General features: G+C 39.5%; 1 protein-coding gene across 1 annotated transcript; it reads right to left on the bottom strand.

Annotated features, from left to right (window-relative positions):
- Window positions 1-1,616: 1,616 nt before the first annotated feature.
- TEX36 (testis expressed 36) lies at window positions 1,617-23,664 on the bottom strand. The gene is made up of 5 exons (XM_006143907.2): window positions 23,479-23,664; window positions 16,907-17,038; window positions 16,075-16,155; window positions 8,531-9,166; window positions 1,617-3,266 (listed from the first exon to the last, which is right to left on the bottom strand). The coding sequence occupies exons 1-4, from the start codon at window positions 23,527-23,529 to the stop codon at window positions 8,870-8,872; spliced, it is 561 nt and encodes a 186-aa protein (XP_006143969.1). The 5' UTR covers window positions 23,530-23,664; the 3' UTR covers window positions 1,617-3,266; window positions 8,531-8,869.
- Window positions 23,665-25,922: the final 2,258 nt, after the last annotated feature.

Here is a 25,922-nt window from a genome sequence, read left to right as displayed (position 1 = left end):
CTGCCAGACTGGTGCCCAAGTGAAGAAGAAGAGATTGTCCTTGGTTCTGACATTCTGCTGCTAGCTTCTATTCGAGCAGGAGGAGGGGAAGAAGGGAAGAAAACACAATTTGTGTTATTGTGTGTGTATTACTCAATTTGGGAACTTGGATATCTGCTTAATTCCTATTGGAGGAGAGAATAAAGCATTCAAGGTTATTTTGGTTACTCTGCAGAAATCACACGCTACGCCTAACAAATTCAATAATTTCATAGAGCCATAGTCAAACACGTGAGTTACAATTTTATTCATTCCACTTATTCAGTGAGTCAGGCTATGACAGGGGGTTGATTTGTTGTTTAATATTTGGGGGGATTATTTTGGTATATCTGTAACATGTTTACTTAAATACCGTGTGTTAAATGAGATGTTTTCATTTGTTTTGATGGGTACTTATAAAGGCAACGTACAGCATTTCACACTTAGACAGCACTTTCTCATCCTCAACATGGCACCAGGATTTGCACAATGATTACCCCGTGTGGTTGGGAAATGCCAGCCTTGTTTCATTCAGAGAAAAGCAGGGCTTGAAGCCTAAGGCAAAGCTGGAGGGGGTTTTCCTAAATCACTGGCTCCTGACACCATGCTAGGACCAAAGATTAGGGGTGGCAGCCAGGAGCCCAGAGAAAATTGATTTTTTTTGCTTGTTTTATGGTTCTTAGGGTGTTACCATAACAGCATGGATTCTTCCCTGAACTCAGCAGAACATATGGAAGCCTATACTTAGCTTATCATTTCAAATCCTTCCTCCCCCACACCCATCTTGCTCCTCAGGATTCCTCAGTATGGGATCAATTCTTCTGTAGGTGGGGGGAAAAATGAATTGGGTGAAATGCCCTTTCCTCCTGGCCCTTTCCTTCTGACCTGTGGGCAGTGATAGATCATGAACTTAGACTGGAGTTGCAGTTGACTGATAAACCACAACACAGAAGTTGTTCCTAGAATGGTGGGGATTTCAGCCATAAGAGGAAAAACATCTGATCCTGGTGCACGGTCGTTAGAGCAGAAATGACTTTGGCAAAAGACAGTCACAAGATGCTTAAAACAAAAAGAAGGTACAAGGCAATCGTCACATCATAGTCATAAACGTCAAAATACACCACATGAGAATGTGCGTCTCTGTCTAAAAATAGGTAGCATTTAAGAGTTGGTTTCATACAGGAAATTATCACTCTGCTCATTTAACTGTCTTGTCTAGGGGCCTTTAGGTCTGACTTTTGTGAACATAAGTGAGAGACTCAATAGTGACGCCTACTATATGCTTGGTAAGTAGCTTAAGCTTCCTGGTATTGCTCTGGAATGCCTACTAGGCAGCGTCAGTCCAATACGCTTACTAAGCCATCGGCTGTTCTTTTAGAGTCTAAGTAATTTCTAGGATGGCACAAGTCCAAGTCTAATTCATTAAAACAGAAGAAATCTATAAACACCTGCATGTAATTGATTAGTAAGTTGGGGTTTCTTTAACTGGCTGTTTATTCCTCTGTTCAGAACAACACACTAAAACAAGGAACCAACAACAGCAAGTCACCAACACTGTGCCAAGTTATTAAAGGCTTTTATTGTTGTAAAGCAGCATATTATATTTGGGCCGTCTACACTGGAGGCTCCCCCATTATGGTACAGTGTCATTTTATTCTTAGTTCACCGAATTGAGAATTGTGAGGTGTTATTTTCTATGTAGAAAATAACTGAGAGAAGAAAAACTGGCTCTACGGGGAAGTATCTAATCTGTTTCTATAGAAGGTAAACATACCCCCCCCATGCATTAATTCTTGTGTCCCTTCTTCACATAATTGCAGATTTGGTTCCATCTACCATTTGGCCATTAAAAAAAAAAATGTCTCCTTCAGAAAATTTAATTATATGTCACTCTTGCTGGAGATTGGTCAGAGAAAGGAGAGAAGAGGCAGAAGGCTCCACATGTGAGAATTTCATGACCCTCCTTGGGAAAGGAAAAGGAAATGGGGGGAAAATGCAACTGGTAAACCAAACTGTTGCATATCAGAAATGGAGACAAATATTTTTCAGAGAACTCATCACAGGCAGAGTTAAAACCATATAACCACGTGCGTTGAAGACAGACTTGAGAGTCATGTTCAATGTAATTCCAAAAGAAGCTTCAAATATCCAATTCCTGTGAGTGTCTGCATCAAGCATGGGACCCAAGATATAGGGTCAGGACATCAAAGAATGTTACCCAATCTGCCTGTGTAGACATTCTATTTAAACAACCCACAACAAGCACACAGCAAGAGTGAGCACCTAGAAAGTTCCCCTCAAAAAATAAAATAAAACGAAAATAAAAACTACCATGATTACTCACGTAAGGTGTAAGTGGTATTATTTGCTAGTCTATTTTAGTGTGTCATTTTTAAATTTTAAATTTTAGTGAACATAACTGTATCTCCTCAAGTGTGGGAGACAATGTTTAGGTGGCTTTTAGATGAAGTGTGAAATAACATTGACTTACCCATTATGAAAGTTATTTATGTTTCTATTCTATTCTAAGTATTCTGTTTAGGGTAAGGAGAAAACCTTGGGTTTGGTGATAATATGTCTAATAGATATTTCTAATACTTACTAATCTCCCATTTCAACAAACAGAGAGCAGGCCTCAGACAAGAGGTTTGTAGAAGCAGTGATGTCAGCCTGGGATTTAATCACCTTCATTTGTTTGTTTGTTCTCCACTGAATTTACTTTCAGATTACCCTATATCTGTGACAAGTGATCCTGAATTTCTATGATGAAAGACAGACAGGATCCAGTTGTGTATAAGTCAAGTCTACTTGATCAATGTGTTAACTGGGCCAGGAATGCTGGCATGCAGGCAGTGAAACTGGAAGGTGGCAGGGTCCAGGGCATTTGATGGGGTCAATTATAGAGACTTTCTGCCAAGATTGATTCCTATCACAGTCTCTATGCCAAACAGTGAACTTAAACCATGCTCGTGCCAAAGTGGATGCAAAAGTAATTACTTGGGTCAAGGGGTCGGGGTGGGGGGGTCACAGAGCAATGTTCCAGGAAGATGGCAATAGACAAACTGGTAGCTCCTTCCCAAAACAGGAGCTAGTGGCCATGCCCGGGCAGTTCTTCCTTTTATCCACCTCCATGCTGACAGTGTGGGAATATATACACTCCTCACAGATGAACTATCAAGGATCCTTAAAAATCAAGATCCTCAAAATGTTTGCACCATGCAAGAAAGGCAAACAGACATTAACAGAACCTAAGGAAGCAAAGCAAACAGAAGAAAATAACGTTATTAAAATAAGAAAAATTATTATCAGGCAGAATTAAGCATTGCATCCATAAATAAAAGCCAAACAGAGATCTTGGAAATTAGCATGTAGTTTGGTTATAGGAAAATCTCAATAGATTGGCTAAGTAGTAGAATGGATAGTTGAAGAGCCACTTAGTAAACTGGACGATGAAGCTTAGGGGTTCTCCCATAAATCAAATCAAACAGACAAGTAGATGGAAAATAAAAAAGAATGCTTGAGAGTTAAAGCAGATAGATCCAGATATTTCAGTATTCACCTAAAGACAAAGATTCTGAAAATGAAATGCCCTACCTAATTCTCAAGTGTCATATTATGTAAATGTCAGACTTGATTAGCTCATTAACAAGCTAGGTACAATCCAATATAATTTCGTAGCTGACAAAATACACACTCACACACACACACACACATACACTCACATACATATGCATGCATGTAAAACTGGCAAAACGTGAATAAGGTCTGTGGATTAAACCAATGTCAATTTCCTGGTTGTGCTATACATGACACCGGGTTCTAAGGTAACCCATATTGACTCTCATTCTTTTTGTTATTGTTGTCTGTTTTGTTTTTAATTTGTTAGAAATGCGTGTGCTCGTTGGAGAGAGACAGCAAGAGAGAGTGTGAGGAGAGTGAGAGAGAAAGTGAGGAAGCAACTCCCGTGGGGAATGGTCACGCCACAATCATTTCTCTGTCTCTTTCTCCTTTCAGGATTTTGGGTACTCACACATGTGCCCAGTGTGTTTCTCAAGGTACTGGGCTCAGGACTCAAAACACAAGAAAATAAATTCTGCCACACTATGTAGGCTTGTCAGAGGACCCTGGGCCTCAGGTGAGCATGCAGCATGCTTGATACTTTGATTGTAACCTGTGCAATTCTGTGCAAAGGACCTACTCACCTGTGCCCAGACTTCTAACTGAGAGAAATGCAAGCTAATATATGGTGCCATGAACCACTACAAAGTTTGTAGTAATTTGTTCCACAGCAATAGGAAACGAATACACTATTGTCTTACAGTACACCAGATGTTATCACTGGAGTATACTGAGTGAAGGCTCGGCAGAACTTCTCTGCATCGTTTCTTTTTACAACTTTGCATGAGCCTATAATTATTTCTAAAATGAAAGAAAGATATTTAAAAGGGAGATTGCATATCCTTTTCAAATACATGTAGAAGAGTCATGGAAATTGACCATGATTTGCATCACAAAAAATACTTTTAAATTTTAGATAATCAGAATCATAGAGGCCTTAGTCACTGACTACAATGCAGAAATTAATTAATAAAAATAAAAACAAAAGAATACATCTAAGGATATACTTCTTAATAATTTTTGGATTAAAAAAGAAGACAATTACAAGCTATCTTAAATGAACAATTATGGGAGCACCATGATATGTATGCATGTGTGTAGTTGTGTGTGTATGTGTGTAGGGGTGTATGTGTATATATGTGTGTATGTGTGTAGGGGTGTGAGTGTAGGTTTGTGTGTGTGTGTATGTATATAGGGGTGTGAGTGCAGGTGTGTGTATGTATGTATGTGTGTGGCTGTGTGTGTGTGTAGGTATGTCGTGTGTGTGGGGGGGGTATGTGTGTGTAGGTGTGTGTATGTATGTGTGTGTAGGTATGTCATATGTGTGTGTGTGGGTATGTGTGTGTAGGTGTGTGTATGTATGTGTGTTTGCAGGTATGTCATGTGTGTGGGGGGTATGTGTGTGTAGGTGTGTGTATGTATGTGTGTGTAGGTATGTGTGTGTGTAGGTATGTCGTGTGTGTGGGGGGGGGATGTGTGTGTAGGTGTGTGTGTGTAGGAATGCGTGTGTGTCAGCCTTCAAAAGAATTAACTGTGTGTGTGTGTGTGTGTGTGTGTGTCAGCCTTCAAAAGAATTAACTGTGTGTGTGTGTGTGTGTGTATATATATATATATATACATATAGTAAAAAAGGAGAATAAAATTCAACAAGCTAGATTAAATACTTGGAGCATATTTGATATAAAAGGCTTAATAACTTAATACATAAAGTATATAAGTGATTAAAGGATAAATAGAAAATTTGTAAAAGATACAGATAACAGTTCACAGCAAAAGACATATAAATGGCCTTTCAATAGCTACACACACACACACACACACACACACACACACACACACACTGAAAGACACAAATCAAATCAAAATGCAATACCATTTTTAGGTTAACCAGTTGTCAAATATCACAAAATTTGACAATGCAAAAATATGAGAAAATAAATCCTCTCCTATCTTATGTCTTGTGAGACTATAAGCTGGAGTGTAACCTCTTTTAGAGAATTTGACAATTTTAGATCTAATACTCTATAATTGGACAAATTTATTTTTGTAAGTTTCAAAAATAAATGCACATAGATTGTGCAAATATTTATCTAAAAAGATGTTTGTTCCAGGTTGTTTATGGTAGGAAAAGACTGGATACTACCTAAATAGCCATCGAAAGATTATAGGCACATTCATGTAATGAAATGCCAGGAAGCTACATTTAAAAAAAAAAAAAAGTGGAGGGGGACCAGCAGACAGTGTAATGGCAATGTTGCTAGACTCCCATGTAGTCGATTGCAGTTTGAGTCCTGGACCCCATGGCTTAAAACTCACACTAGGTCTATGCATGCATGTCCAAAACCCTGAGAGAAAAATGGAGAAGGGATTGCAACATGGCCATCCCCTTGGGAGGTGATTTCTCCCTTTATGTCCCCCTCTCTCTCTCTGTCTCTCCAGTGAGTGCATGCATTCTATAGCTAAATTCTCTTTAAAAAAAAAAAAAAAAAGTGGAGGACCAGCTCTACAGCTGAGTGGTTAAGAAAACCAGATCCCACATGGCTGACTGCAATTTAAATCCTGACCCTGTTGGTTTGGAAACACACTGGGCACGTAGGCATGCATGCCCCAAACATCTCAAAGATGAAGAAATGGAGGGAAAAGGATTGTGGTGTGACTATGGCCCATTGGGGGATGCTTTCTCCTTCTCTTTCTTTGTCTCTCTGTCCCTCCCTGGTGAGTGCATGTGCCCTCTGATAATCACACACACACACACACACACACACACACACACACACACTCATAAAAGTAAATATCTAAGTAATGATATGGAATGACTTCAAAGACATTCGTAAGTGTAGGTGGTGTGAAAGTGGCAGAAAGTAATAATGAATGGTGTGTGTGTGTGTGTGTGTGTGTGTGTGTGTGTAAAAACCAGAGAGACTGAGAAAAATCTAAGCATAGATTTTCTGAAAAGGGATGTACACAAAAAATGTCAATAGGGCTGGCCCTGGGCGAGAAACTAGAGACTGGGAGTCAGAGTCAGGGATATGAAAAAAGTTCTTTTTTCACTGGTTATATTTATTTTCTTTAAAAATCTTCTCATTTGTATATACTTTAAAAATTAAATGGAGCAAGAAGGTAGTGCGGTGGCTAAGGTACTGGTTTCCCATATGGTCCACAGTGGTTCAAGTCCCCAACCCAGAGGCTTAAAAATCAATCTGGGCATGTGTGTGTGCCCAAAATCCTAAGAGGAAAATAGAGGAGAAAGAATTGTGGCATGGCCATCCCTCCTGGGGTATTATTTCTCATTCTCTCTCTTACTGCCTCCATATCTATCCTCTCTGGTAAGCACACATACCCTACGGCAAAAAAAAAAATAAAAATAAATAAATGAAAACATTAGGAACCAAGGACATCAGAGAAAGTCTGTGGGCCAGATGGTTGTAACACAACTGCATTTATGTCCAGGGTCCTCCTTGGGCATTCTGGGTATCCATGTGATTCAGGTCAACTGGTTTGTAGCATGAGAACCCGGTTGGGGGTTCTCTCTCTCGCTCTCAATAGATAAATAAATTTTAAAAAGGGAATGTTTGTAACTAGATGAAGGTTATCTATCTGAAATCTACCACAGAACTCACATTTTTTGGTTAACACATTGGAAGCAACAGTATTGAATTCATAAATAAAGTAAGTATATGTACTATCTGTGATAATATTCAAATTATACCTGAGTTCCCATGCAACCCAATGAGATTGGGAGGCTGGAAGTAGATGTTAGAAGTGATAAAATATTATCACTTTCATAAATGATGTAATTGTCTATATAGAAAATCCAAAAGAGAAACAACCGAAAAATAACTAGAATTTAATTTTATTAGAATATTTACTTACTGCTTGCAAGTTTAGCCAAGTATCAGTATGTAAGATTTATGTACAGAAATCAATAACTTTCTCACACATCAGCTAAAACCAGTCTAAAAGAACACCTTTGAAACATTTTCAATAGTCACAAATTTCCAAAATATGCAAGAATAACATGGAAAAAAAACTGTCAGAACTATGTGAGAAAAATTATAAACTCTACTGAAAAACACAAAATAATAAAATTCCATTTATTTAATGGTGAGATACATGACAGTCTAAACATGTCAATTTCCCCATAAATTAACATGTTAATTTGGAGAAATTTCTATCAAATTCCAGTGGATTTTTTTTTTCTTGACAAGCCTATTCTAAAATTCATGTTTAGGAAAAATATCTAAGGATAAACAAGAAAATTTTGGTATAGAATGATGATGACAGTTTTCAGTTAATAGAAGGAAAATATAAATGGCTGCCTCTTGGGAAAAGATTTCTTTAAATACTAGAGAAATACAAAATAAGAAAATAAAAGATAATTCTTTGTCCTTAAATATCTAAAAGATAATGTGAGAGAGGGGAGACACAGAAACAGAAACTCACAGATACTGTTGGCAGAAATTAATTGGCCCAGTGTTTGTCAAAGGCAATCTGGCAGTATCTGTTAATACGTGAACTGTGCCTAACAACCCGATGGAACACTAACAAGAGTCTAGTCCAGAGATGCATGTAAACATGTACGGAAGAAGTTGGTCAAGCATATATTCATGTAGCATTCTGTCTGACAGCCAAAAATAGAAACAATTACAATGCCCATCAACAAGAAAATAATTTTTAAAAACACGGTGTACACATATTTGAGAATATAGTGTAACAGTTTTTAAAAATCAGTCTATTCCTATTGACACTGCGAAAACGGCAAGATACATTATTAAATAGCAAAAGAACGTTATAGCTATATACTGTGGGACATAGCATGTGTTCCAAATTCTATGTATTTATGCACATGTGTATGACTGTAAATATATAGAATAAAAACAAATGGTCAACTTACTTCTGAAGACAAGACAAGAACTGGAGGCGTGGTAAAATCAGGGTGGGTGGAGGGGACTTGCTTCTTCTGTAGTGTTTAAAATTGCAAAATGAAAATGTAATAGATCATAATGATGTCGTTTTTAAGACTCCTCCAAAAGTAAATGTGGTTATCTTGGAAATTTATTTACACATGTCTTTATCTTCACATATCTTTGTTTTACAAGGATTTGAATGCTTATTAAAAATCCTGAAAGTATTTTAAAGATTAAATGGTAGCTCTGGATCAGAAAACATATACTTTTAGGATGTCTGATGAAATACCAGTATTACAAACTTCATCAAGAATCGTCTGGGAGGATTAGAGTTTCGGTAGATAAACAGTCTTTTTGGTGATAGCAAACCTTACTTTTGGCTTCTTTTTCAAAAACTCTGTACAGCATTGCTCAGGAACAATTTTAAAAGTGTTTTGTATCTCATTATAACATCTTGGAAAGCGTCTGAAATTTGGGGCCACCATGGCTTCCTTATAGACATATGAGATTTGGTTATTGGAAAAGCCATCAAGACAAGATGGAACATAGTCACATGCCCAAAGATTGAAATTTCTAGAAATGTGTTGTCTTTTGTCTGGGGAGATCTTCTTACGCCCCAGGCCCTGGGAAAGAAGGACAATAGAAAGTCAAAAGGGAAACAGTCAAGGTCACATAATTCTGAGGTCTTTATTATTTGTTCACTTATTTTTCGTTTTTTTAGGTGATAGGGTGTGTGTGCACACTGGAGAAAGAGAGAAACAGAGAGAGGGAAAATAAGAAATCACTCCCCTGGAGGAGAGCAATGCTGCAATCTCTTCTCCATTCTCCTCCTGGGATTTTGGACACACATGCACACATGTCTGGAGTGATTTTTAAGCTTCCAGGGCCAGGACTTGAACCGTGATTGGCCATGTGGAAGTCCTGTGCCTTAATCACCATGCCACATGCTGAAGTCTTTATTAAAACCAATTGCATGGGACCAGCTTTTTGTGTAACGGCTATGTCGCTGAACTCCCATGTAATCGACTGCGGTTGAAGTCCTGGACCCGGTGGCTTAAAACTCAGGCCAGGCACGTGTGTGCATGCGTGCCCAAGATCCTAAGAGGAGAATGGAGGAGAAGGGAATACGGCATGGCCAGCCCCCCTGGGGGGTGATTTCTTGCCTTTCTGTCTCTCTGTCTCTCTCTGTCTCTCTGGCAAGCGTACGTGCCCTGTACCAAAAACCTCTCAAACAACAACAACAACAACAACAACAAAAACTTGCATGACATGTACAAAGGTACTTCAAGAGGTTAGTGAGAAAATGGAATTAAAATACAAGTTAATTTTAGTACAATAACATGTGAAATCCATACAGTTTTTGTTTGTAATACACATTTTCCACAAACTTTTTGAAGCCCCCATATATGTATTTAAATACACCATGTGACAACTGTCTCCTTTGCTAACCTGTTGAAAGCTGTCAATCGACACATGCAATATTCTCTTGGTATTGTGTCACTGTTCTCACAGCCTGCAGTCTTACCAAGGGGTCTGGACTTTGAGACAGCCTAGCCAGAAACAGCCTATCAAATGGCCTGGACTCCCAGGGATCCCAGCTAGGCTCTCTGCACCCAGATGGCTCTTCAGCAGACTCATCCCTGGATGCCTCCCCAGCACTCAGTGGGACATATGGCTCTTTCTCTGAAAAATCTAAAGAGGCTGAATCCCAACCCCGAGGTTCTGAAGGAAGCAGGGCCTTTGGGTCTCTGCCCACAAGCTTCCTGGTTAACTCTCAACACCTTCTATGTGAACGCGAGAGCTGCTGCGTATTCAAAGTTGTACATTCGCTTTAACTGCACCTAGGTGAGAACTGGGCTGACACCAAAGAATGAACTGGAACGGGCATTAGATTACACACATCATTCAGTGAGATTGTCTGTTCCTCAGGGTGAGTACCAGTCAGGTTCACAGCAGAACACCAGTGGTACACTCAATTTAGGGTAACCTGAGGTGAGTTTCATGAAGGGACTACTGTATCCATGTGGGTAGCAAGTAGGAAAACCCCAAGGGGCTATAGGGAGGAAGGTGGTCCACACAGATCAGCCCCCAGAAGAGGGAGAGTAGCTCCAGGGGGAGAATAAAGATGCTGGGCACACTTCTAGAAAATACTTGAGGACACTGGAGCAAAAGGACAAAATAATGAAAGAAAGAGACCAAAAAACAGCAGGAAGAGCTGCAAGGCAAGTAGCAAATGAAATATAATTCTTCTTTTTTTCATTGCCAGGAAGCAAAAGGACTTCCCAGAGAGAGAGAGAAAGCAACCTCAATGGGGCATGGCCGCACTGCAACCCCCTCTCCATTTCTCCATCATATTGGGATTTGGGGCACACCCATGTATGAACATTCAGCATGTTTTTCAAACTACTGAGTTGGTTTTGTTTTGTTTGGGGGAGGGGAGTTTTGCTATAGAGTGGGTGTGTTTGCCAGAGAGACAGAGAAACAGAAAGCAAGAAATCACTGTCCCCCCCACCCCACCCCCCAGGGAGGATGGCCACGCCACAATTCCTTCTCTTCCATTCTCCTCTCAGGATTTTAGGCACACATGCACACACACCTGGCATGAGTTTTAAGCTGCCAGGTATAGGACTCAAACCTTAGTCGACTACATGGGAGTCTAGTGACATAACTATTATGCCATCTGCTGGTCCCAAACTACTGAGTTTTTAAATTGCTCCCTTAACTATTAGGCTATGCCATTGGCCTCATAATTAAGTCTTAATACTTGGTTATGATATGATTATTAAATATATGAAACTTTAAGTAAAAATTCACTAAAAAGGAGGAAAGGAGGGAAGGAAGGAGAGGTGAAGGAAGTGGAAGAAGGAAGAAAGAAGGAAATAATTTGGAACTGAAATTGCAGAAGTTCAACCTGGCCAGGGAAGCAGGAGCCACTGTTTGAACAAGTGGAAGTCCTGGAACGCCTCCCTCTCTTAGTCCCCTCCAGAAGCTGAAAGAACATGACCGGGCTTACCAACACAACAGCCCAAGGAAAGGAAGTGCAGGAAGCCATGTACTCTGGTAGACTTGCCTTTTTTGCTGAGAAAAGTTATAGATACTAATTTTTATAGAGTAATATAGTGTTAGTATATTTCTGAATGTTTGTACTTGAGGGTAACTACTAGGGGAATATGAATAGAATTCAGAGTGAGCAAATAAATTCAACCAATCTACTAATAGCAAAGTCAGGAAAGTGAAAAGAAAAAAAAAATGTAAACATGATAAATAGGAAACATAAAATGAGATGACAGAAATAAAACCCAAAATGTAAATTGTCATAGTAATGTGAATGTGTTAAATTCTCATATGAAGAAACAATGACTATTGCCTTTTTAAAAATCATACTGTAGACTATTTATAAAAGAAGACAAACTCAAAGAAAAAATGACTAAAAATTATTAAGACAGAGAAATGGACCATAAGATAAAGAACAAACATTAGCAAAAAGAAAGCAATAGAGTCCGTGTTAACATTACAGTGTAGAATTCATGGTAAACCTTTAAAGCATGCAAAGAGACATTTCATATTGATAAATGGCAAAAACCACCAAGAAAATAAAACAATCATGAATATTTATTCAAAAAGATACAGTATTAAGTGATATAAGACAAAAAAAAAAAACTTTAGAAATTCAAGACTGATCTGAGAAACAGAAACTGAGAGATCAAAACAAAACTTTAAAGAAGAATATAGGGCCAGCAGTTGACACAAAGATTAATTAAGGTGTTGGAACCCACATGGCCAATTGCAAAGTTTGAGTCCTGGACCTGATGACTTGAAAATCATGCCAAGTGCATGTGTGTGCATGCCTAAAATCTCCAGAGGAGAATGAATGAGAAGGGATTGTGGTATGGCCATCTCTTGGGGGTTGGAGGGTGACTTCTCATTTTCTTCTCTCTGTCTCTGTCTCTCTTTGGCAAGAACATGTGTCCTATAAAAAAAGTAAATAAAAAAGGATATAAAATATTTTAATAATATAATGAACAATTCTGAGTTAATAAAGAACTTTGTAGCCAACAGAGGGAGTATATATTCTTTTTTAAACACCCATGAAACACTTGTTAAAATACATCATGTGCAAGATAACAAAGATAATTTCTTTAATTCAAAAAGTAGAAATCACAGATCATGCCTTATAAAACTAGTAAGTTATAACCCACAAAACTAGGTATTAGCAACAAATAGATGACCTTTAAGAAGCCTAACCACATAAAAATTTAAAACATTCTTCTAATATTTTTAGTTAAAGGGAGATTTAAAATTAAATCATGGTCTATTTAGAAGCAAATAATGAGGCCTTAATTAGAAAACCTTTGGAATATAGCCAAAGCAATAGTCTGACGAATATTCATAGTTTTAATGAATTTATTAACAAAAACTAATGCAAATACATGAACTAAGCATTCGACCTAAAAAAAATTAAAAGAACAATAAAATAAAAGTATTATAAGAGATATTACACTACTAAATTTGAAACGAATTAGATCAATTTTAGGCAAACACATATTCGTAAAATCTACCTGAGAACAGGTAGAAAGCTTAAATTGATTAATAATCAAGGGAAAAATGAAAATGGTAGGAAAAAATCTTACTCTAACGATATCAAACCTGAGACATTTCATGGGCAAGTTCTATCTAACCTTCATTAAACCCAAAATTTAAACATTGCATGAACCATTCCAGAACCCAGAGAAAGTTGGAAAGCTTCCAATGCCTTCTACGAAACTATCATAACACTGGTAAAATACATGTGGTACAATTCTGTTTGTATCGTTAATAAGATATACATTTATGTGTCTACGTTTGTGTGTATGTGAATTGCAAACACTATTCAATTTTATCCACCCAGTCATTTTTAGCAGCAAATCATCAAGGTGAGATTGTGAAGAGGGAAAATAAGGATGCAAAGTGTGTTTTTAATTTTATATAATTCTGTATTATTTGATTTTTTTAAAAAAAAGACTTATATTACTGTGGTTACTTATTTAACATTCCATTTAAAGAGCCAGGCAGAGTGGATATTATTATTCTGTATTCAACACTTTGCCAGAAGCCACCAGATTTTTTAGGTTAAGCTTCTTGATTTAGTTAAGATGTTGTAGCCTAGAGGAAATGGTAACTTTGGGCAAATTGTTTAACTTTACTGGCTCTCGAAATTGGTCCTCGTCTCTAAATTGAAGATGATGAAAGTAATTAGCCTGTGGGATTGTCATAATGATTGGACAAGATAATATGAGATGCTAGTGTATAGCAAATGCTTAATAAATGATGGGCATTATCCTCATCATCGTTGTCATCATCACCATTGTGGACTTTCAGATTCAGTAAGCAGTCTCAGAGGTCACTTACTACACCTTCTACTTAAGATGTGCCATGTTAACCCTGGGTCGTCCAGCCTGGTAGGCAGTGTTACATCTATCTATTGAGTACAGGAAATGTGCGTTGGCCAAAATGTACTCAAAGTGTAAAATACAAACTATTTTTAAATAGATTTTTGCCATAGGGCATGCGCACTTGCCAGAGAGAGACAGAGAGAAGGAAACTAAGAAATCACCCCTTAGGAAATGGCCACACTGTGGTCCCTTCTCCAGCATTCTCCTCTTGGGATTTTGGACATGCACACACATGTGTCTGGTGTGTTTTTCAAGTTGCTGGATTCAAGACTCAAATTACAGAGTGGGCCATGGGGAATCCATCACCTTAATCATCATGCCACCTGATGATCCCAAAAGGGGATTTTAAAAATTTAGTTTAGAAAAAGATATGTAGGGGCCAGTAGGTGGCATGATGGTTAAGGGCGCTGGACTCCCACATTGCTGACCATGGTTTGAGTCCTGGACCTGGCAGCTTCCTTTCTCATTTTCTCTTTCTCTCTCTCTCTTGCTCTGTCCCTCTCTAGTAAAATTAAAATAAATAAATTAATTAACAAACTTAAAAAAGAAAGAAATGCAGGGGCTGGCAGGTGGTGTGGTGGTTAAGGGCGCTGGACTCCCATATAGTCAACCATGGTTTGAGTCTCAGACCTGGCGGCTTGCTTTCTCACTTTCTCTCTCTCATTCTGTCCTTCTCTGGTCTACGTAAATATATAAGTGTTAAATAAAATAATTCTTTCAAAAAAAGAGAACAAAATGTAAAAACAATTTCATTAATAATTTTTTTTAGATATTTTTGCTTATAGGGCGTGTGCACTTGCCAGAGAGAGACAGGAAGCAAGAAATCACCCACCGGGGGGAATGCCATGCTGCAATTCCTTCTCCTCCACTCTCCTCCCAAGATCTTGGGCATGCACACACCTGTGCCTGGCATGAATTTCAACCTTGCAGTCAACTACGTGCAAGTCCAGTGACATAACCATTATGCCACCTACTGGTCCCAATAATTTTTAAAATATTGATCACACATTGAATTGGTAATTTGAGGAATCATTGTTTAAATAAAATGTATTATGAAAGTTAATTTTTATCTGTTTCTTTTTACTGAATGTGGCTACTGGAAAACTTTAAATTACACCTACAGCTTGCTCTATATTTCTTGGTTTTTGTTTTGTTTTTTTAAGAGAAATTTTTGCTATATATATATATATATTTCTTTCACACAGTATTGTGTTAACCATACAAACTATTTAATTTAGTGGAGTTTAACTGAGCAAATCTTAAAATGATTCAAATCAGGAAGTTTCCCAGACCGACTTCTGAACAACTCTGGGTAGCCTTGTGGTCACACTCTATTTAAGTTCCCAGAAAGGAACATGAGGTGTGCAAGAATAGGAAAGTGACTTACAAAATCAAAAATGAAGGAATGAGGTAGACAATCAACTGGGTTGGTTACATTCTGAAGCTTGTCTTAACACAGTTTGAAAGGCGGGATGCCTGTGATTAACTGAAACCTAGCTGCTGTGATTGACTGAAGCCTAGAAGCTGTGACTGGCCACAAGTTAGCAGCCAAACTAAAAAGGAGCCTTATCTAAATGAGGCCATAGCTCGTTGATGGAAACCAAGCAGGAGCACAGAGCTTTTTCGGTATTCTTTAACAACCCCCACTAACTGATGCTGTCAGACTATTGTCCTGTGAAGGCGAATTTACCACTTGTAGAGAAAAGGCAAGTCCAGATCCTGGGAAGTCCTTCATTACATGATAAAGCTACCCATCCTGCTGACCTTCTCCTTGTGGGCCCTTACTCTGCAGCCCAGAGACACACGTAGTCAACCCCTTGTTCCCATGACAGATCTTTACAAGAAAGTTCACAAAAGAGACCGTTTATGGGAAGGCACTTTGGGAAGCACGGACACAAAACCTAGGCAAAAGTGTAGAGCAAACTTGGATCGCTTCATCCAACTCCCAGAGCTTTAAGCATTTTTTTTTGTCACCTGTTATGAGTCTTGCTTTATTTTGCCCTCATTCCAATCTTGCGGTTAGTTCTCTATCTTCAACATGCCTACAAAGATCAGAGTTCGGCTCTCCATTTCTTAGTAATTTAAAGAGAAATACTCACAGAGTCAAGGTAGTATCCAGAGTTCTCAAAACTGTGTCGATTGTCATGCATGGAGAAGGGAAAATTGTTATTTACCGCTTGCTGGAAAAGAGTGAGGGGAGAGATGAAAAGGTTCATGTCAGAATCCAGGGTATTCTCAGAACAGGATATTGGAATGTGGATGGAAGAAGGATGAGGCAAAGTGACTTCTAAGTAAGACAGTTTGCACCCATTACCAGAGATGGAGCACACAGCCCAGTACTGAAGGATAAGATATGCATGTCAGCTCAGAGTACTGAAATTCAACGTTGTTGCCAACTTGTTGAAAATCATAAAGATTCTCTTTCAAAACACCTTATGTGGAGGTGAGGATGGAGAAGTATAGAAGCTCATAGAACCAAAAGCTGGAAAGAACTCTTGAGGCCAACATCTTCACCTGACCAACAAGGAACTCAAAAGACCAGAGCCCTGGCCCAAGATCACAGGTAAGTTTGGTGGGCGTGAGGTCAACGCCTGCTCTCGCATACCACCTCAGCCCCTGAAGTCACTCAAAAATTGGCCAGGGAGACAAACATGCATGTTAATGAATGTGAGTTGCAACCAAAGGTATTGTTTCTTGTCTGAAGATGAGTCTAACTTGATTTTCTAGAGCAGGGGTGCTTCTTCTGGAGAGTATTCGAGGTTGTCACAATGACCAGGGTATGAAATAGGGATGCTACCAGCCTTTAGGAGCCCAGGAATGGCAAATGACCAGTTCTTTACTAAGAAGAATTATCTGGCCAAAAATGCCAACAGTGCCACCCCTTCAGAGTTCCACAGAAGTATGCACCTGTTGCCAGCGCTTCAGACTCACCTTCTCCCGGACTTTGTATATTGGTGGTAGCTTCCTCTCTATTTGCTGAGATAAACAAGGACTATGGGACTCTTTTAACATAGCACATGTGATGGATTCTGGTGTCTTTGATGTCAGTCCGATGTGAGGGAACTGGAAAAACAGCACACGCCTTGATTAAAACCAGACACATCTGAATCTATAAGCCAAGTATCAGGATTTCCTCTGTAAAGTGATTAGCATGCAATTTGGGTGCTTCTGGCATACAATAGAAATGGCATAATTTTTATAATTTTCAAGTATTCTTTCCAAGACAACAAACACTGTAGTGGCCCAGAGCCATCGCAGCTGGTTGTTTCAAGTTACAGGGGCCACCCCGCTGTGCTGGAGCCTGCAAATGTTTCCATGACCTGGTAAGGAGGGTGTGGCCCTTAGAGAGTGAGCAGATGTATTCTGAGGAGACATATTGAAATCTCTGTCTGGTGAGGAAGTTTCTGGTACTTGGGGCCAAGCTTCCACCCCATGTTCACAGGGCTGAACCACCATCCAGCAATGTAGGTCTGAGGTAGGCCCTAAGACAAAGGGAAGATGAGAAGTGAGGGTCTCAGCTGACTCTGCACTGAGACTGTAGGATGATAGAGCATAGAAAAGGAGTAAGAGGACAAAAGAGAGATTAGAAGGTACAAAGCAAAAAGAGTAGGATGATGAAGATTATTTGCAGGACATAGCATCGCCCCTCAGAGGCGGGCAAGAGAACATGGCCCTTCTGAGTCCCATTCAATTAATCATTGAATTGATTCCTAGGCTGTCCCAGGAAGAGGGGGTGCCTTGGGGAAGTAGCCGTCTTTAGTCAACAGATCCCTAGAACCGTGCAGTGAGGGCCATGCTCTCAGGTCCTGGAGCTATGAGTGCTTCTGTACATACGTGAGGTGGGTGTCACTTGAACCATAGTAGCTTACTCAATTTTATTTAAATGGCAGTTTTTAAAAACTACCCTGACAAAGCAAGCTTTGATGTAAGGTCTCCAGGAGAAGAAAATGAGCAGAAACTAAAATAGGCACAAGATAAGACTAGACTCTTACTGAAAATTCCGACAAAGGAGGAGAAAGTCTAATATGAGGGTTGTACCATAAGCTATAGATTCAAAGGTCTTGAGTCCAATTTCAGCTCTCTCTCCTACAAGGTGAAACTTTTGCAAGGTCTAAGTTTTCCAAGCCTCAGTTTTCTCATCTATAACATAAGAATTATAATACCTACCTAATAGGGTAGATTTGATGAAAAGAGAAAATGCATGCACCCAGATTATGCTCGCAACTGCTAGCAAATTCTAGTTTTGCTTACAATTGTCCCCTTTCTCATCCCTAAACCCACTGCCATTGCCTTAAGCCAGTCCTTCATCCTCCTCTTTTGGAGTATGATGACATAGGTTAACACTGTCAATTCTCTCTCCGTTCTTCCTGAAGTCATAATATAACTATATATTCATATGGCTTTTGATGAATGTCTGCAGAAGAGTGTGTTTAGTAGGGTGCTCTTTATGTAAAAAGGTGAAAGGATTGTCATATACTTGGTGGGACATTCTCTGTGACAGTGAGAAGCAGTAACTAGATGACACAATGGAGAGAGCTTTTAAATACAGCGCTGAATGGAATAAAGAGAAGGAGATCTATAACCCGACACTATGTATATGAATAAGTAACGCAGGCACTAATTTACAAGAACACATCCAAATAGAAGAATTCCCATTAAATACATCTGAATGGCTGCCTATGGGTAGAGGAGAGCAGAAATGAGGACCAAGGGCAATGACACAACCACACAAACCAACGTGCCTTTATATGCCTAGACTGTTTGAAGGCTATGCAGGAAGCTGGCCACAGGGTCCCCTCTCAGGATGGGGATCCAGGAAGGAGGAAGACTTTATTGCCAGTATCATTTGGTACCTTTTAAATGTCTTTTATCTTGGTGTGTATGTTACATATAGTTTTTGAGGGGGTTTTGACAACAAAAAGCAACATATTTTTTTCTGATTACAGTTGTAGTGCTGATTCTTATACTCCTGATTCTTATAAACTCAACCAAGGGGCCAGCAGCTGGTGTGGTGGTTAAGGTGCTGGACTCCTACCATTCAAATAATGAACCTGGTGGCTTAAAAAAATCATACTGGGCATGTGTGTGTGTGTACCCAAAATCTCAAGAAGAGAATGGAGGAGATGGAATTGCAGCGTGGCTATCCCCCTTAGGGGTTGATTTCTCACTTTCCCTTTCTCTGTCTTTCTCTGGTAGGCACACACACCCTACTGCAAAAACCTAAAATAAAAAAACAACTCAAGCAATAAAAAAACATAAGGAAGTAAAACTTCCCTGAAATCTTATCACCCTTTACTCTTAACCCTGTATGACCATTCTTTTTATATATTCTTCTACAAATGTATATGAGTGTGTATGTGTGTATATGAGTGTGTGTATGACTATAATATGGGATCATATTATAAATGTAATTTCTAAAATTTCTGAATACTTTTCAAATTTATTCATTTTTTTCTTCCATGACTGAAAGAGACAATGAGACATCACCCTCAACACGGGCTTGATACCATGACCCATCTCCTAGCTTCAGCCAGTCCTAAATCATGGACATTCATGCACCTGGTGTACTCAGGGAGGTCTCCAAACACAAATCCAGAAACTCCCATTTCAGTCAGGCTTCAGAGTGTTAGGTTTTTTGTATATTTGTTTTGCCAGAGGGTATATGTGCTCACGAGAGAGAAACAGAGAGAGGGAGACAAGAAGGAGAAGGAAATGGAAAAAATACCTACAATGGGGCATGGTTATGCAGCAATCCCTTCTTCATTCTGTTGGGATCTGGGGTGTGCACACACATGTGCCTGGTGTGCTTTTTCAAGCCTCTGGGGCTGGGATTTGAACTATATTGTCAGTGGGATCTGACTCCCTTAACTGTTAGGCCATTGAGCTGGCCCAAGCATTGTGTTTTAACTGCTATGCCATGTCCATCCACAGAATATCTCTTTATTAAACAATAACTTTTGGTTGCTTTTTCCCTCCCTTCTGCCACCCTAGATAACAATATTAATTAGTGACCTTGCCTACATCATAGAGACACTTATATATGCAATATTAACAAGTGAGCTCACCTATAATCATATACACACATCCATGCATGTAAATAGATTTACAAATTTGGACCATATTATACATACTGCTCTGTACCTTGCTTTTCTCACTTAACAATATATCCTAGAAATATAGAGTCAACCTGTATATTTCTAATTCATTCTGTATTTTATTTTTAAAATGCTTCCTATTATATTTAAGAGATAATTATAAATAACACAAAGGGTCTTCAGGCTCATGGCTCATAGCCTGTTCTCTTCACCCTTCCTCCAGCTCAACTGAGTCAACGCTCCTCTCTGGGGAGCTGTAGGGGAAAAAGTCAGGCTGAAGGTAGAGTGGGGAGGGGTTGTCCTAACCTCAGGAATGATTGCTCTCACCAGCTAAATGACAACTGACTTGAGTTCATTTGTATTCAGCAAGTCTATGGACTAAATCGCTGTAAAAAAAAATGACTCTAGCATTTTAATTTCACTCTTTTAAAATATATATTTAATGGCTATAACATGATAGCTGTGAAATAAACCCTTCTGTTAGATATTGTAACCGTGAAATATAGCTTTTTAACTAGTTGGCGGTGAAATTTTTGCTGCATTCAATCACTCAATGACTGAAATATTAAATAGGAAGGTGAAAGTGTATGGAAAAAGCTTTTCCTACCCAGCAACGGGCAGATTACAACCAGCAAGGTCAACTGCAAAATGACTGTCACCTCTAATGTGGCAATTACTGTCTTCCCAAATGGCTGCTGCTGACTCAAAGCCAACAATTTCTTTAATTTTCCCAACTCATCTACAAGTTACTTTGGGAAACTTCATGATCAGCACTATTCTTTTTATGCTCATAGGTGCTGACGGAAGAAAGGATTCATGCCAGTCTTAAGCCAAACTTAGGAGACATTGCCTTTCTACCTAAAACCCAGGGAGTAGGCTATATCCCTGGGCTCTTGATAGAAGGAGGAAATGAAATTTCTACCTATGAAATGCTAATTCTTGCATTCTCCCTTATAACAGGACCTGATTTGCAGTGGCAAAGTGGTTGATTTAAAAATACCTCTCCAGACTCCTTTGCAGCTAAATTGGCCACCTGATCCAATGAGACAGAAGCAGAAGTCTGTGGGACAGGGCTCCTGAGAAAGCTATTGCTTTCTTGATAAAAAGGAGCAGACTTAGCTGACAGGTGTCTTTTGGCCCTTTTGATCTTCCCCCTTTTTATTTTCTGTTTGTTTGTTTATTTGTTTATTTTGGAGAGATTTTTGCTATAAGGTACAAGCACTTGTGAGAGAGACAGAAAGCAAGTAATCACCCCTCAAGGGGGATGGCCATGCTGCAATCCCTTCTCCTCTGTTCTCCTCCTAGGATCTTGGGTACACATATACAAGCATCCAGCATGAGTTTGAAGCCACCAAGTCTAGGACTCAAACCACAGTCCACCATGTGGGAGTCCATCAATGTAACCGCTATGCCATTTGCTGCCCGCCCCCGCCCCGTTTATTTCTAATGCCAGAGGGTACATGCTCATGCATAAGAGATAGAGGGAGAGAGGAGAAGGCACTCCTCCCCCCATGGGGCCTGGTCACACCACAATCCTTTATCCTGGGTATGTGCACATGCCTGTTGTGTTTCTCAAGCTACTGGAGTCAGAACTTACATCCTGGTAGAACCTTTGGGATATAGCTTCCTCTATGTAGTGTCTAACTGCTGCACTGCAGAGATGGCTTGCCTTTATTTTCCTACCTGGGTTATGGACTTAACTGCCTAGAGATAGACTACCCCTTTAGTAAGGACAATAGAATAGAAGGCTGAAAAACCTTAAGCCTCATCTCCCTTAAGAAGCTAGATAGCCTTGGACTCACTACTTCTATATTTTATTGTTATTGAAAAATATTAAACCTTATTAAGACACTGTTTCCAACTTTTTATATTTAGTCAAACACAATTCTAACTAGTATGTAGGTTATAGAGGGGAAATTACTTAGTCTAAGAAACATGTTTTTGTCTTCATGGGCTATCTACATTATGTAGTTGACATTATTTCCCACTTTACTTTGGCTGCCAGGGGACTCAGAGTCAAATTTCATACCCAAATATCTACCATATAGGTTATTATAGCCTACGTATCTATGTTATATATTTTCCTGACAGTCTCAGGCTTTTATTTTAAAACATATTTTTTACGCATTCCTTTAAATCTCTCTGGAATGAAGTAGGGTAGATATTTTGTGTGTATGTGTGTGTGTGTGTGTATAAAATGTCTTATGTATATACATATTTATATACACACACATATATAAAACATATGTACATATTTATAGAGATAACATTTATATACATATAAACATGTATATTAGAGTTGGCAAGCATTGAATGCTGGTTATGTGGCTCTGCATTATACTGAGCACTTTGGGATGAATTATCTCATTAATCCCTACAACAGCCCTCTAACCTTGGTAGAATATGCTCCCACTTAGTTAAAGAAACTGAGATTTAGAAAGACTAAGTTAGTCACACTTCTGTCCACACTTCTAGAGCTTCAGACCCAAATTTGCTAAGGTCTTTTCTTCTTCTCCAATTTCTTTTGAAACATTAACATGCCAATAGTTTTCTGCAAACTGCTGCCCTAAAAGAGGGTAATCCCAGGTTTTTCTTTCATCCTCTCTCATCATGAATGGCTGAAGATGCGGGCAGCAGTGGATGGCTGTGATTCCCCCTTAACATTCCTTCTGTGAATAAACTGTAGAAATTAGAAATGGAAAAGATCTGTCAGTGCATGAGATATACACATGGAAGAGCCAACAAGAAAAGTGCTCAGGGCAACAAGGCTAAGACCTCCCATTTAGGAGTGACTCAAATGTTTCTTGAAGATGGCAGAAGAGTGATAAATCCCACTGGGCTTTGTAAGTGATACCACAAAAAACAAGTCTCGGGAAGAACATGAGGCTGGAAAGGGAAAGTTAGCAAATGACTGAGATGGGTCAGCGTGCATTCCTGGACTCTTCCTATTCATAGTCTGATGGGATGAAGGGAATCAGATCACGTGATGACAGCAATTTGTTTAAGTGTTTCTAGTATAATATTAATTCTTCAACGAGTATTTGTAGAGTGCCTTCAATGCAACATATCCTATTTCAGGCACTGGGGACACATTAGTAAATGTAAAAGACAAGTATCACATTCTTTCTGGAGCTTATATTTTAGTGAAGGGGGGACAAATAATGAACATAATATTATATATATATATACACTAGAAGATATATAGAAGATATATTTCTAGAAGATAGATTTTATAGAAAATGAAAATGTAGAGCAAGCAACACAAATGAAGGCATTGAGGCTGAATGCAGTGATTTGTCAAAAGGCATACTATAGTAAGTAGCAAAAGCAGGATATGAACTCAGTTCTGGGTCCTTGATCACACCTATGTGGCATAAAAAAGATACTAGATGGCACTATCTTTCTTACCCATTTTCCATCTTTGTCTAAAGGTGGGTTGAAGCGTCTCCCTTTGGCCATTCTCTTCAGGAAGTTGAAGGTGGCTGATGTTGATTCCCTCACCTCTTCATGGCCTCGTTAGCTCTACACATCTAGGAAGCTACTCTTACTCCTCGTTTCTGATCAGCCTCTACTGAAAGGGGAAGTTAGGGAGTGCAGGTGCTCACTGTTGTCGTGGAATGGAGCTTATTCATCACAATGGATGGAGAATCTTCATTGGGAATTCTTACCACTGATTCCTTGTAGCTGTAGCTCCCCAAAGTGTAAAGCAGACAGTGACCAGGTCCCAGATGAAGAAGCTCCAAGAACAGTTCAAGCAGGTGAGAAAATCATGGGATAATAATAAACTTTTTGTACCCTCTACATTCTCAAACCAATATTTGAGTTGGATATCTCCATGGTAATAATCTGCCCTAGTTTTCAAACAAATAAGAGTCCTAGCCTAAGGAATGACCTTGTCCACATCAGTAACACTGTTGTGCCCAGGACGCAATCCCTCTATCCTCTCCTCCCATAGTTGCTTCTGTGCCCCAACTCAGACCCAACTGTGAAACTCATTCATAGGTGCTCTCAACTGCATGGCCACAAGGAAGTGACATTCATGAATAATTATACGCCAGAAACTATATTAAACTAAACACTTCCATATCATTTTTGTTTTAAGTTCATTTCTTCAAGAGAAAGAAAGAAGTACCCTTGACAGGGTCTCACTATGCCAAAATCCTTCCCCCTTGCTAACTAGAATCACAGGGTATGCCCACTATGTTGAAGTCAACATGGCCCCCCATGTGGCTCTAGTGCCCTACCCACTGTACCACTATGGCTGTCCCATATGTTTTTATTCATTCTCCATGACAACCTTTGACACTTACGAATGAGGAATGAGGGTCACACAGCCAATGGCTGGAGCAGTCAAGCCTATGTCATGAGACAACTCCAAAGCTCATGCACATTTCCAAGGACCATCTGGCCTTAGGGAGGCCAAAGGCTGCTCCTGAAACCTGGCCTTTCTCTTTGGGCCTGGAGACAAATTCCTTCCTCACTTCTACTTAGTAAATGTGCTTTCTCCTTTTTTTCTCTCTCTTTTTTAAAATGCCAAATCTTGCCAATTCTCTTGGTTATGTCATGTGAAAATAAGAGTAACATCTATGAGAGAATCTGACCAATTTTCTCTTTTGCTAAAAATTCACATCCTCATCCCTAGCTCCTCCAGTTGTCTCCCTGGTATGCTAACCAGAGTTGCCATGGTAGTACTAGAGGAACTCATTCTCTACCAGCACTGATGATCCAGAGGTAGGCTCCTGGCTATGCTGCCAGAGGTGCAGCCTTTGGGTTGACATTTGATATTATTCTCTGTCTCGTCCATGGTAATAGAACATTTCTCTGGGCAATGATCCCACCAGCCCAGAGCCTAATTTTCAACTCCCTTCACAGCGAAGTTTGGTCATGTGGCTGAAGTTCTGCTCATGAGAGAGAAGGGACTTGGGATTGGTCCAGTATAATGCACTGGGTCGTGCCCTCTCCTTGCTTCTTCCCTCCCTCCACTTTGCTGCCTCAGCTGCAGATGCCACCTACCCCTGGGGCTGGCAAAGTGGAACCAGGCAGGAGAGAGTGCCATCTCTGAGGACCCTGTATAGCAGAGCTGCAACACTGAGCCTGGACTACCTACCTCTGGACTTGAATGAATGCCTATGGTCTTTCAGCCCCTGTTATTTTTGGTTTCCTGTCCTGGCCAAATTTGATTATAATCAATATACCAAGTGTTGGCAAGGTTGCAAAACAACAGGACTCTTTTGTGCTGCTGCTAGGTGTGTACACTGATATCACTACTTTGAAGAGCAGTCAGCAATAACTGGTGAAGTTGAAGATGCACTGTATCTTTGTGCATCTGGTTTTGTCAATTGGTAGCAGAGACCCAGAGAGGCTTTATTACTCACATAACAGGATTTCCTGCCTAGAGCTCCCTAATGTCAAAAAGTAGGCTGCTACCACCTTCTCCTTCTCTCTCCTTGCCACCAGACTTTTGGTATCACAGTTGCAAGAGAATTGTTGCACCTCTGGCAGCATAGCCAGGAGCCCACCCTGATGAGTGCTTCCTCATCTAAACCTGAATTTCCCTGAATGCTAATGAGGATAAGCCTAACTTTGCTCCCTTTAGCATAAATTGACAGAAGAGGACAGAACATGCCAGCTACTGCTCCATGTTGAGGTTACATGGGACTCTAGAAATACTTTGTAAACATTACTTTGTAAAGATAAAGAATGACACACATGAAAAACACTCTAATCTTTATTAAGTACTTTTATGTTCATTTTTATAACTTTCACAACAACTCTAAGAGATGTGATGATTATTTTCCTTTTCTATGTATCCTATCACCACCACCACCACCACCATTCATTCTCCATTCATT

Source organism: Tupaia chinensis, unplaced genomic scaffold, assembly GCF_000334495.1.
Source record: "Tupaia chinensis unplaced genomic scaffold, TupChi_1.0 Scaffold000113_1, whole genome shotgun sequence".
Classification (NCBI taxonomy): domain Eukaryota; kingdom Metazoa; phylum Chordata; class Mammalia; order Scandentia; family Tupaiidae; genus Tupaia; species Tupaia belangeri.
This window is presented reverse-complemented; position numbering and strand designations above follow the sequence as displayed.

Bases quoted from the DNA above. Each gene is read 5' to 3' on its own strand.
- TEX36 (XM_006143907.2), bottom strand. From the start codon at position 23,529: ATGGCCAAAGGGAGACGCTTCAACCCACCTTTAGACAAAGATGGAAAA. The intron at 16,156-16,906 runs GTGAGTCTGAAG...ACTCTTTTCCAG, and splicing joins TATACAAAGTCCGGGAGAAG to CAAGCGGTAAATAACAATTT. The intron at 9,167-16,074 runs GTGAGTATTTCT...CTTCTTTCCCAG, and splicing joins CTGGATACTACCTTGACTCT to GGCCTGGGGCGTAAGAAGAT.